Source organism: Rana temporaria, chromosome 5 (assembly GCF_905171775.1).
Source record: "Rana temporaria chromosome 5, aRanTem1.1, whole genome shotgun sequence".
Taxonomy (NCBI): Eukaryota; Metazoa; Chordata; class Amphibia; order Anura; family Ranidae; genus Rana; species Rana temporaria.
Window position 1 is genome coordinate 47,070,897 of NC_053493.1, and position 11,688 is coordinate 47,082,584.

At 44.4% G+C, this 11,688-nt stretch overlaps 1 protein-coding gene across 1 annotated transcript in view; it reads right to left on the reverse strand.

Moving 5' to 3' along the window:
* DNAJC1 (DnaJ heat shock protein family (Hsp40) member C1) overlaps window positions 1-10,883 on the reverse strand; it is a 214,785-nt gene extending 203,902 nt beyond the window's left edge. The window contains exon 1 of the mRNA XM_040352505.1: window positions 10,635-10,883. Coding sequence (XP_040208439.1) covers window positions 10,635-10,781 — 147 coding nt within the window. The 5' untranslated portion in view covers window positions 10,782-10,883. The remainder of the gene's footprint in view (window positions 1-10,634) is intronic.
* Between the last annotated feature and the right edge of the window lie 805 nt (window positions 10,884-11,688).

Below are 11,688 nucleotides of genomic sequence, written 5' to 3' on the forward strand. Positions count from 1 at the left end.
TGAGTACAGGAGTCCTCTATAGACGTGTATGTAGGGTTACAGTGTACTACATACTAGGGTTGTCCTGATACCACTTTTTTAGGACCGAGTACAAGTACCGATACTTTTCTTCATGTACTCGCCGATACTGAATACCAATACTTTTTTTAATGTGACAGTTTTAAAATTTAACAATGTCTCTTACATTGGTGGTCAGGGTACCGGGCACAGGGTATGGGGCACATCAGGTTACTGGGCACAGGGTATGGTGCACATCAGGGTACTGGGCACATCAGGTTACTGGGCACAGGGTATGGTGCACATCAGGGTACTTGGGCACAGTGTATGGTGCACATCAGGGTACTGGGCACATCAGAGTACTTGGGCACAGCGGGGTACTGGGCACATCAGGGTACTGGGCACATCAGGGCACAGCGGGGTACTGGGCACATCAGGGTACTTGGGCACATCAGGGTACTGGGCACATTAGGGTACTGGGCACAGCAGGGCACATCAGGGCATCAGAGCACTGGACACATCTGGGCATGGCAGGGCACAGCATGGCACTGTTTCGTTATAGTTTCCTTTTAAATGCAGAGTAGCGCAGGAAGTGGCTCACATCTGTAATAAGTGGCTGTAATTCAGTTCTTGCTGTTCATGTCGTGCTGTTCCCGGCGGCCCCTCCTCTCCTCTCATCCATCTCAGATGATGTCACAAGCGTACAACGAGAGAAGAGGAGAGGAGGGGCCACCAGGAACAGCACAACATGATAGAGAACAGTAAGAACTAATTACAGCCACTTATTACCTGCCTGAGGACTGCTCTCCGCCCCCCCGCCCACTCTCTGCCCCCTCGCCGCCCCTCTCTTGCAATAGAGAAGTATCGGGTCAGGCATTGGCAGCATTTGCGCGAGTACAAGTACTCGCGCAAATGCTCGGTATCGGGACAACCCTACTATATACCAGAGTCCAAGTGCCTGTGGATGGTGAGAGTAGTAGTGCAGGGCACAGCCGTTCATCACGTGTTCGGTATGAGGGATGTCCATGTGTCCCGGGTGAGCGGAGTCACTCCATTACATCCTAAGGGAGTCTGTGAACATCACGCGCTATACTACCATCTCCCCACTCACACACTGCACAGCGTGATGGCTACAGGGTTGTCTCTGACAGCGAGCGGGAGGAGGAGAGAGGAGAGGACTGGGGCGCTACACAACAAAACCCCTGTAATGGGCGGCACCAGGGATGGGGGCGGAGCCCGGTCCCTTTTTCAGCTCCATTATCTGCCTTTTTCTCTTTCGGCAATGTGCCGAAAACACCATAAATATGCCAGAGAGCATCTAAATGCATCAAATATACACCAGAGCGCATCTAAAACACATCAAATATACACCGGAATGAATCTAACCTCATCAAAAATACACCAGAGCGCATCTAAACAAAAAAAAAATGTACACCAAAAAGCATCTAAACACATCAAATATACACCAGAATGCATCTAACCGCATCAAAAACACACCAGAGTGCATCTAAATTGCATCAAAAATATTGATGTGCAGGGGAGATTTATAAGGCGCCATTCAGTGTTATCATATCAATACACATCAATATTTCAGCCATGGCATGGGACTGTAAGGGTTAAATCTCATTCACAATAACATGTTCTTACAGGAGCTGTATCCCTATTAGATCCGTATACTGAGCCTACAGGCTGAATTCACAAAGCTCACATGCTCACAACAGCATGTGACACACACCCCTGGTGAAGTGGGAGGGGCTGGAGACTCCACCAGCGTGCGACATTCACAATGAAACTCCTCCAGAATGTGACGTTCACCTAAAGAATCCTCCAGAATGTGACATTCATGTTGAGACACCAGCTGAATGTGAGACTCCAGAACAATGTGCCACGTATGTTGAGAACCCACCAAAACACCAGGGCAGCCAAAGGAATATCTCATCCCATGGAGATGAGGGAAAGCTTACAGAAAATGATAGCCAGATCCTGTTGGTAGGGGATTCAGTTATTAAAAGGGACAGAGAGGGCAATTTGTCAAAATGAGCGTGATCGACGAACAGTATATTGTATCCCGGGTGCACAGGTTCGGGACATTGCAGATCGGTTGGACAGTTTGTTAGATGGGGCTGGGAAGGACCCAGCTGTCATTGTACATATTGGCACCAACGACAACATTAGAAGAAAATGGAATGCCCTACTAAATGATTTCAGGGACTTAGGGACTATATTGAAAAAAAAGGACCTCCAAGGTAGTATTTTCAGAAATACTGCCTGTACAGCGAGCCACACCAAGGAGGCAGCAGGAGCTTAGCAAGTGACTGAAGAACTGGTGCAGGAAGGAGGGATTTGGCTTCATGGAGACCTGGACTGACGTTTCAATTGGTTACTTACTCTACAGCAGTGGTTCTCAAACTGGGGGTCGGGACCCCCTTGGGGGTCAAATGAGGATTTGCCAGGGGTCCCCAAAACCTGGGCTGTTCCACTCAGCCACTTCACAGCCACCCATTCAATTCACGGCATAGCTGGGAGGCAGGGACTAGAGGTCAGCTGACTGATGAGGAATGTGAAGTGGGAGGGGCTGGAGGAGACCCTATCTGCTGATTTCAGTATAGGTGTCACTGCTACGAGAAACCACAAAGTTGGAGACAGAGTGAGTAACACTACCTGTGGTTAGAGTTGCCTTTAAAAGTCTCCACTACAGTTCTCAGATCAGCAGATGACCTTGATCAAGAGCACCTAAGTTGGCTGATCCCAACTCCCCACCAGCACTGCCACTCATCCCAACCCCCACCAGCAGTGCCACTGAATCCCAACTCCCCGCCAGCACTGCCACTGATTCCATACTCCCCACCAGGGAGTAAGAGAAGGAAGGGCAGACTTTCAAGGTATTGGGGAAAGATTGGATACAATTGAGTCAAAGCTGGATGGCTTGGTGGCTCGGGTGAATCAGAATACGTCTATGATTTCATCCTTACAAGACCAGTTAGACCAGGCCAATGCAAAAATCGAGGACCTGGAGAATAGGTCCAGGCGTTACAATTTCCGCATACGCGGACTGCCCGATTCGGTGACTGATTTGGAGGGTGTGTTGCACGCTCTAATGCAGGACTTAATACCGGATATTTCCCCCCCATTATATGGAAATCGACAGGGTGCACCGGGCTCTGACAGCCCAGAGGTCTGATGGTCTGCCTAGAGACGTCATCGTTAAGCCGCATTTTTATAAGTTGGATACATTTTTGATCCAACTTTTTTTTTTTTTTTAAATCGCAGACTTTTTTTTGGCCAAAATCATGCAGCCCTACCCACCAGTAAGGTCCTTCATGGAGAAGTCCAAGGCCTCACACTGCGGGGGGCGAGCTTTAGAGAACAGAGGCTACATATGGGCAGAACAGAGGCTTAGTGGTTAGCCTTGTAGCATGGGGGTCCTTGGTTCAAATCCTGACCAGGACACTATCTGCATGGAGTTTGCATGTCTAGTCACAAAAACACCAGAGAGCATCTGAACGCATCACAAATACACCACAGTGCATCTAAACGCATCAAAAATACACCTGAGTGCATCCATGCATACACCAGAGAGCATCTAAACGCATCAAAAATACAACAGAAAGCATTTAAACGCATTAAAAATACACCAGAGTGCATCTAAATGCAACACAAATACACCAGAGTGCATCTAAACTAGAGGTCGACCAATATGTTTTTTTTTCTGGCCGATGCCGGTATTTAGAAATTGGGGCAGCCAATGTGGGTTTTTGTAGGAGGTCAATGGCCGATATATGATGCTGATTTTTGTGGCCGATATTTTAGGCCGATTTAAAAAATAAAATAAAAAAAAAAACCCTCACCCACTCCATTCCTTCCTGCTTGCTCTTGTCACACTACTACTACACACTTGATGTCCTCAGTACAGATCGCACTGGTTGGCACTTGCAGGTGGCACTGGTTTGGAACTAACAGATGGCACTATTGTCACTGGCAGGTTTCACACTGTGCCGATAGTGTAACTGTGTGTGAAACTGACATGTAACACAGAGAGAGAGGATCTGTCAAAATTAAGCTTGATGTCGGGGGTAGGCGGGACCCGGCCTGGGTGGGCTGGAACCAGCAGCTATCAAACACCAGCCAATGATTGTGCTGCATAAGGGGGTGGGGCCACATACATGCAGCGGCCCACCCAGATCCCATTGGCTGGTGTTTGATAGCTGCTGGGTCCCGCCCACCCCCAACATCAAGCTCAATTGTGACAGCTCCTCTCTCCCTGCATTCAGTTACGTGTCAGTTTCACACACTCAGCGCCTCTGACAAGCATCAAGCGCCACGCTGAGTGTGAAGAAGGGAGGAGGAACACTTGTGCGTGCGGTCAGTGTTAAATATTGGCCTAATTTGGATAATAATCGACCTCTAAATCAATGCTCCAATTACTTGCTGCCAATGTCATTATCTGGCTATGTATGAGCAATCTAAGGTAATATCGACTGACTGGTGATCTATAACGGAATAAACAAAGCTCTAAACCAGTTTGTAGTATGTGTTGCTCCATTGCAGTTCAAGAGGAGCTTTGCTGTAAATCTGCATGTGTTACTTATATGTCATAAAGTAAATAAAGTCAATGCTGGCCTACAAATGTAAAGCTGCGTACACACGACCATTTTTCATGACATGGAAAAAACTAAGTTTTTCTATGTGATTCTTGTCAAGCCTGCCTTGCATACACACGATCGTGAAAAAAAATGCTTGAGCAAAGTACGGTGACGTACAACGGCACTATAAAGGGGAAGTTCCATTCGAATGGAGCCACCCTTTGGGCTGATTATGAAAATTTCCCTTCTCATAACTTGCTTCTGAGCATGTGCGTTTTTTTCCCCGTCGTAAAAGCGTACACACAACAGTTTTTCACGAGGAGAAAAACGAGAACGTGAAAAACGACGAGAAAAAAAAAGAGCATGTTCTAAATTTTTAATGCCCATTTTTCTCGTCGAGAAAAATGCTCTGGAGCCTAAACACGACCGTTTTTATATACAGACTGGGGTCCACTCACCACAGGACACGTTTTTTCACTTTCTTCTCTTTTGAATCAATGCACAAAAGTTTTTCATTTACTGATAACTCTAAATACTTATATATACTTCCTGACATTCTAAATGGTATTTGATGACCAGCGTGAGCCGTCTGCGTTGAATAAAGTTCAAGCAATAGTTTAGGATCAGCTAATAAGTACAAGATCAATATTTACTTTTCGGGACTCATCTGGAGATATTTCAGTTACTCTACAAAGACATTTATTTCTGGTACCTGAAGGCACTGCCCAGTGCTGACAACATTGGTTGTGGTGGACACATTTAGGCTCCATGCTGAAAAAAAGCTATAAAAAACGCCAGTAGCTTTGCAGGGATCCTTTCAAATTTGTTTGCGTTTTTGCAATAGGGTTTATTAGCGTTTTTCAGTGTAGCGTTTTTTAGCTTTTTTTTCAAAACGCCACTTTGAACGCAAATTTCGGGCGTTCAGAAAAAAGCCAATAAACTCCAAAGCTCATTAACACTAACAAACGCCCATGTGTGCATGGGCACATAGGCTAACATAGAGTTCAGTTTATGGGCTTTTTTAAAAAACGCCAATAAACTGCAGTTTATCAGCTTCTGTGTGCATGGAGCCTTAAAGTGTAATTTACAAGCCAATCTGTCCAATCCAAGAGGCAGAAGAACTCAAAAGTTAGACACCAGCATTGTCTAGGAAGATATGCAACATTAAAGGGGAGTTCCAACCTTTTACTGTTTATTAAAAGTCAGCAGCTACAAAAAGTCAGCAGCTACAAAAAGTGTAGCTGCTGACTTTTAATAAACAGCCACTCACCTGTTTCACGGTCCAGCGATGCGGACGCCCGGAGCTCCGCTCCTCTCCGCCCCTCTCCGGCCGGCGCCTCCATTCATAGTGTGGGGACTCACGAAAGCTGTCACGGCTGGGCACTCACTGAGCATGCGTGAGTCGTGCTGCGCTCTATGAGTGGACAGGCAATCTCCTGGGACCTGTCACGTGTCCCAGGAGATCGCCTAAAGGGAGGGGACGCCTAAGGCGAGAGGAGGAATCGCCTAGGCGGTCCCTGAGTGGAAGTAGGAAGTAGGACAGGAAGTCCCACTCCTACCGAAGTCCCCGCCCCAAAAATGACATGCCAAATGTGGCATGTAAGGGGGCGAGGAGTGCTTAAAGTGGAAGTTTCACTTTTGGGTGGAACTCCGCTTTAACGAAAGTCAATTCAGTCTAAACAAACCAAACACAGGTGTACAGTAATGCCTCGTACACACGTGTGGGATTTCTGCCGGGAAAAGTTCCCGTCGGAAATCCCGAGGGGAAAGTCGAGAACCTGCTTGGTAACTTTTCCCCCTACACGCGGCTGGTTTTACCGTTGGGAAAACTCTGATGAGAGCTTTTGGTCAGGAATCCCGGCCGTGTGTATGCTCCCTCGTAGTTTTTCCCATAGGAAAACTGCCAAAAAACACAGAAAAAAACAAAAAAAGAGAGCTGGTTCTCTTTTTTTGTCCGGAGTTTTTTGGCAGTTTTCCAGTCGGAAAACTGCGAGGGAGCATACACACAAAGCTCTCACCTGAGTTTTCCCATCGGGAAAACCGTCCGGGTGTACGAGGCTTAAAGGAGTTGTAAAGGAAAATGTTTTTTTTGTTGCTGAAATGACTGTTTACAGGGTATAGAGACAGAAAAGTTAACTGATTCCTTTTAAAAATGATTAAAAATAGATAAAAATCAATCATATAATGTGCCTCTAGTTTCTAGTTACGTTTTTGCTGTTGTTTCCTGTCTCTGCTGTACAGAGCCACAGAGCAGTGATGGTTTGGAAAACGAAACTGATTGGTGCTGAGGGGTTTTAGACACACAGTAATCACACCTCCTTGATTAGTGACCACAGAGAGAAAGCTCCCAGTACTGTGGTTATCAGGAAACAGACAACCAGGAAGTGTGGAGATCAGAGAAGAATTACAGCAACTTGAGAGCAAAAACGAACAATGAGGACATGAAAACAGCACTGCATTAAGGTAAAGGAAGCTATTAAGATAAAAAAAAAATTCCTTTACAAACCCTTTAAGTGTCACTATCTAACCAGCATTCCTCCACCACTCTAGTGGACTCCGAAGTTTTCCCATTAGAGGTTTTTGGGGGTTCCTTAAAGCGGAACTTCTGCTTAAACCACTCCTTGCACCCTTACATGCCACATTTGGCATGTCATTTTTTTTGGGGGGGGGGGGGCTTCAGGAGAAGTGGGACTTCCTGTCCCACTTCCTCCTCCCGCCCAGGGACCACTGCTGTACCCCTGACACGCACATACGTCAACCTAGGCATGGGCACCCTTCACCCCTCACCATTTTGCAACCATGTGCATAAAATTGTGTGTTTATGAAGCACGCTTAAAAAACGCATGTCGTGCATTTAAGACTCGTTCACATTGGAGCGACTTGACAGGTCAGATCGCACGATATGTCACAACCTACTGTCAGCAATCTCACAGGTTAAAATTGGTGTGACGCCGACTTTGCGTTGCTGCGTGGATTTGAAAAAGTTGTTCTGGCTACTTTTGGAGATTTCGGGAGCGACTTTCATAGACAGATAAATGTACAGGAAGCCGCACAGATGTCTTCAGAGTCACACCTGAAGTCGCACTGACATGCGGCTTTCAGAATTAGACGCGCAATTTTAAAGCCGCATTCGATGTGAACGACAGCCATACTTAAAGTGGAGTTCCACCCATAAATATAACATTACATCAGTAGTTTTTAAAAAAAATTCATTAGTCCTTTACGAAAAAAAAAATTTTTTTAGATGCCTTCAAAGTGTTGTTGCTAGGCAGAATAGTTAATCTTCCCACTTCCTGCACCTAGGTGCTTAATGCTTCCTAACCTACACCGCACAGACTCCTGGGAATGTAGTGGGTGTAACTTTCCAGGAGTCTGTGCACTCCCCAGTCTCAAAGAATCATGTGACTTGGACAGCACAGGTGCTGAAACCTGACCTGACACTGCTTGTGCAGCACTGAGCATGTGCGAGATTTGCAAGGCTGAAATCCAGGAAGTCATACAGTCTGGCTTCATGATGCCCACACTTAAGATGGCCCCAGTCAATTTCTATTTTATAAAGTGTCTAAATGCTGTAACAACCTAACAAAACGGACCTTAGTTTACAGACTAACTTTACTAGAATACATTAAGCTTGTGTATTACAGGGGTATTTATATTTAAAAAGTGAAATTGTGGCCGGAACTCCGCTCTAATGGCACCAAACGCGCCACCTTTTCTGCCGTGTGGAAAAACACACAAAACATGCCAGGCTCAACGTGGCAAAGCGGCTACAACAAGATACGTCGGCACATGAAGGGGAGACCATGGAAATGAATGGAATGTCTGATGTGTGTCATGGGAAGAAAATGTGAGAGAAAAATGGTGTGTTTAGAAAATGCAAGATGTGAACGACCTCCGACCTCCAGGATAGAGGAATGAATGATTGGATGGATGAACAAAGGAATGAATGATTGGATAGATGCATAAAGGAATGAATGGATGAATAAATTATTGGATGAATGAATGAATAATTGGATAGGTGAATGAATGGAGGAAGGAATGGTGGATGAGTGAATGGATACATGGATGGATGGATAGGGGGATGAATGAATGGATAGAAGAATAAATGAATGAGTGAATGGATGGATAAATGAGTGAAGGGATGCATGAATGAATAAGTGAATGGATAGAGAAATAAATGAATAGATGGATGAATGAGTGAATGGATGGATACATGAATCGCTAGAGGGATTAATGAATGTAGGAATGGATGAATAATTAGGAGAAGAAATGAAAGGATGGATGTAGAAATGGAGGATGAATGGATAAATGAAAGAATGAGTGTATGAATGAAAGATTGGATGAATAGATATGGATGAGTGAGTGAATGATTGGATGAATAAATGAATGGATGAATAGATAAATGACTGGATGAGTGGACGAAAGATTGGGGGAATAGATAAATGAATGGATGAGTGAGTGAGTGAGTGAATGAATAGATAAAGGAATGGATGAGTGAATGAATGATTGAGTGAGTGAGTGAAAGATTGGATGAATAGATAAATGAATGGATGGGTGAATGAAAGATTGGGGGGAATAGATAAATGAATGGATGAGTGAATGAATGATTGGATGAATAGATAAATGAATGGATGAGTGAATGAATGATTGGGGGGAATAGATAAATGAATGGATGAGTGAATGAATGAATAGATAAATGAATGGATGAGTGAATGAATGATTGGGGGGAATAGATAAATGAATGGATGAGTGATTGAATGAATGATGGGATGAATAGATAAATGAATGGATGAGTGAATGAAAGATTGGATGAATGAATGGATGAGTGAATGAAAGATTGGATGAATAGATAAATGAATGGATGAGTGAATGAAAGATTGGATGAATAGATAAATGAATGAATGAGTGAATGAATGAATGAATGATTGGATGAATAGATAAATGAATGGATGAGTGAATGAAAGATTGGATGAATGAATGGATGAGTGAATGAAAGATTGGATGAATAGATAAATGAATGGATGGGTGAATGAAAGATTGGGGGAATAGATAAATGAATGAATGAGTGAATGAATGAATGAATGATTGGATGAATAGATAAATGAATGGATGAGTGAATGAAAGATTGGATGAATAGATAAATGAATGGATGAGTGAATGAAAGATTGGATGAATAGATAAATGAATGGATGGGTGAATGAAAGATTGGGGGAATAGATAAATGAATGGATGAGTGAATGAATGAATGGATGAATAGATAAATGAATGGATGAGTGAATGAATGAATGGATGAATAGATAAATGAATGGATGAGTGAATGAATGATTGGGGGGAATAGATAAATGAATGGATGAGTGAATGAATGAAAGATTGGATGAATGAATGGATGAGTGAATGAAAGATTGGATGAATAGATAAATGAATGGATGGGTGAATGAAAGATTGGGGGAATAGATAAATGAATGGATGAGTGAATGAATGAATGATTGGATGAATAGATAAATGAATGGATGAGTGAATGAATGATTGGGGGGAATAGATAAATGAATGGATGAGTGAATGAATGAAAGATTGGATGAATGAATGGATGAGTGAATGAAAGATTGGGGGAATAGATAAATAAATGGATGAGTGAATGAAAGATTGGATGAATAGATAAATGAATGGATGAGTGAATGAAAGATTGGATGAATAGATAAATGAATGGATGGGTGAATGAAAGATTGGGGGAATAGATAAATGAATGGATGAGTGAATGAATGAATGATTGGATGAATAGATAAATGAATGGATGAGTGAATGAAAGATTGGGGGAATAGATAAATAAATGGATGAGTGAATGAAAGATGGGGGGAATAGATAAATAAATGGATGAGTGAATGAAAGATGGGGGGGGGGATAGATAAATGAATGGACACAGTGTAAAGTAGAAATGAAGAGTTGTCATCCTGTAAACTTTGAACCCTCCTCATCATCTCCTCTCCTCCTCCTCAGCCAATCAGAAGTGATGAGAAGAAGAGATACAATGTGTCCCCTCCCCCAGTGGCCACTTACCTGCTCCACCCCCATGAACTGGTAGAAGTTTTGTTGGATTTCCTCCACCAGATCGAAGAGCTCCAGATCTCCGTTCTCCCAGGCCAGACAGAGCGGAGAGGAGCCCATCAGCAGCCATGATAGGAGGAGAACCCCGGGCCCGACCATCCTTGCTTCCCCCGGAGCCGCACACTCTGCCCACCCCCGCCGCCTCCTCCTCCTATAGCAGACGTGGCCGCCAGGCCTTCCCAGCACCGCTCACTAGTTGTGGTGTACAGGAGCCGAGCATGGAGGGGGAGGGGGAGGGGGAAGAGTACAACGTCACATCTGCTCAGCCCGAGTCATAGGGAGCCGAGCTGTGACAGGGGGGGAGGAGGAGGGGGAGAGTTTGGAGAAGGGATGTGACGTCACCACAGAGGCTGATCTGGGAACCAGGAGATCGGTACCGGGGAGGAGGGGGCGGGGCGTGTGCAGGTCGGGGTGACCGGAGACATGACATAGGAGGAGAGCTACACTGGGGGCGGGGCTAACTCATTACAGCAGATAGTGAATCATGTGAAATGGTAGGGAGGAGGGAGGTGTGATGAGTGTGGAGGGTCTGAGGAGGAGGAGGAGGAGGAGGACATATGGTGGTGATCAGTGTGCGGAGAACGGATCATCTCAACTACAAACCACCGGATCCCCCCAGACAGACACACATCCCAACTGTCCCTGATTTCGAGCAATGTCCCTCATTCTCCTCATTTGTCCCTCATTCTCCTCATTTGTCCCTCATTCTCCTCATTTGTCCCTCATTCTCCTCATTTGTCCCTCATTTTGGTCTGATCTATATAGATGTATATAAAATGCACTTTTTATCTACCAAAAAGTGTTTTCCAGGCCTAAACCTTTCATCTTATTTCTAAATCGCTGCATTTGTAAATATCAATAGTCAATATAAAGGAATAATAGTGGTAAAAAAGCAATTGTGGGTTTAAAGCGGGGGTTCACCCTAAAATTAACTTTTTGGCTAACCTATCTGTAGCCTTAATAAAGGCTTGTAGCGTTGTCATTTTTTTTTTTATGTGTACACTTA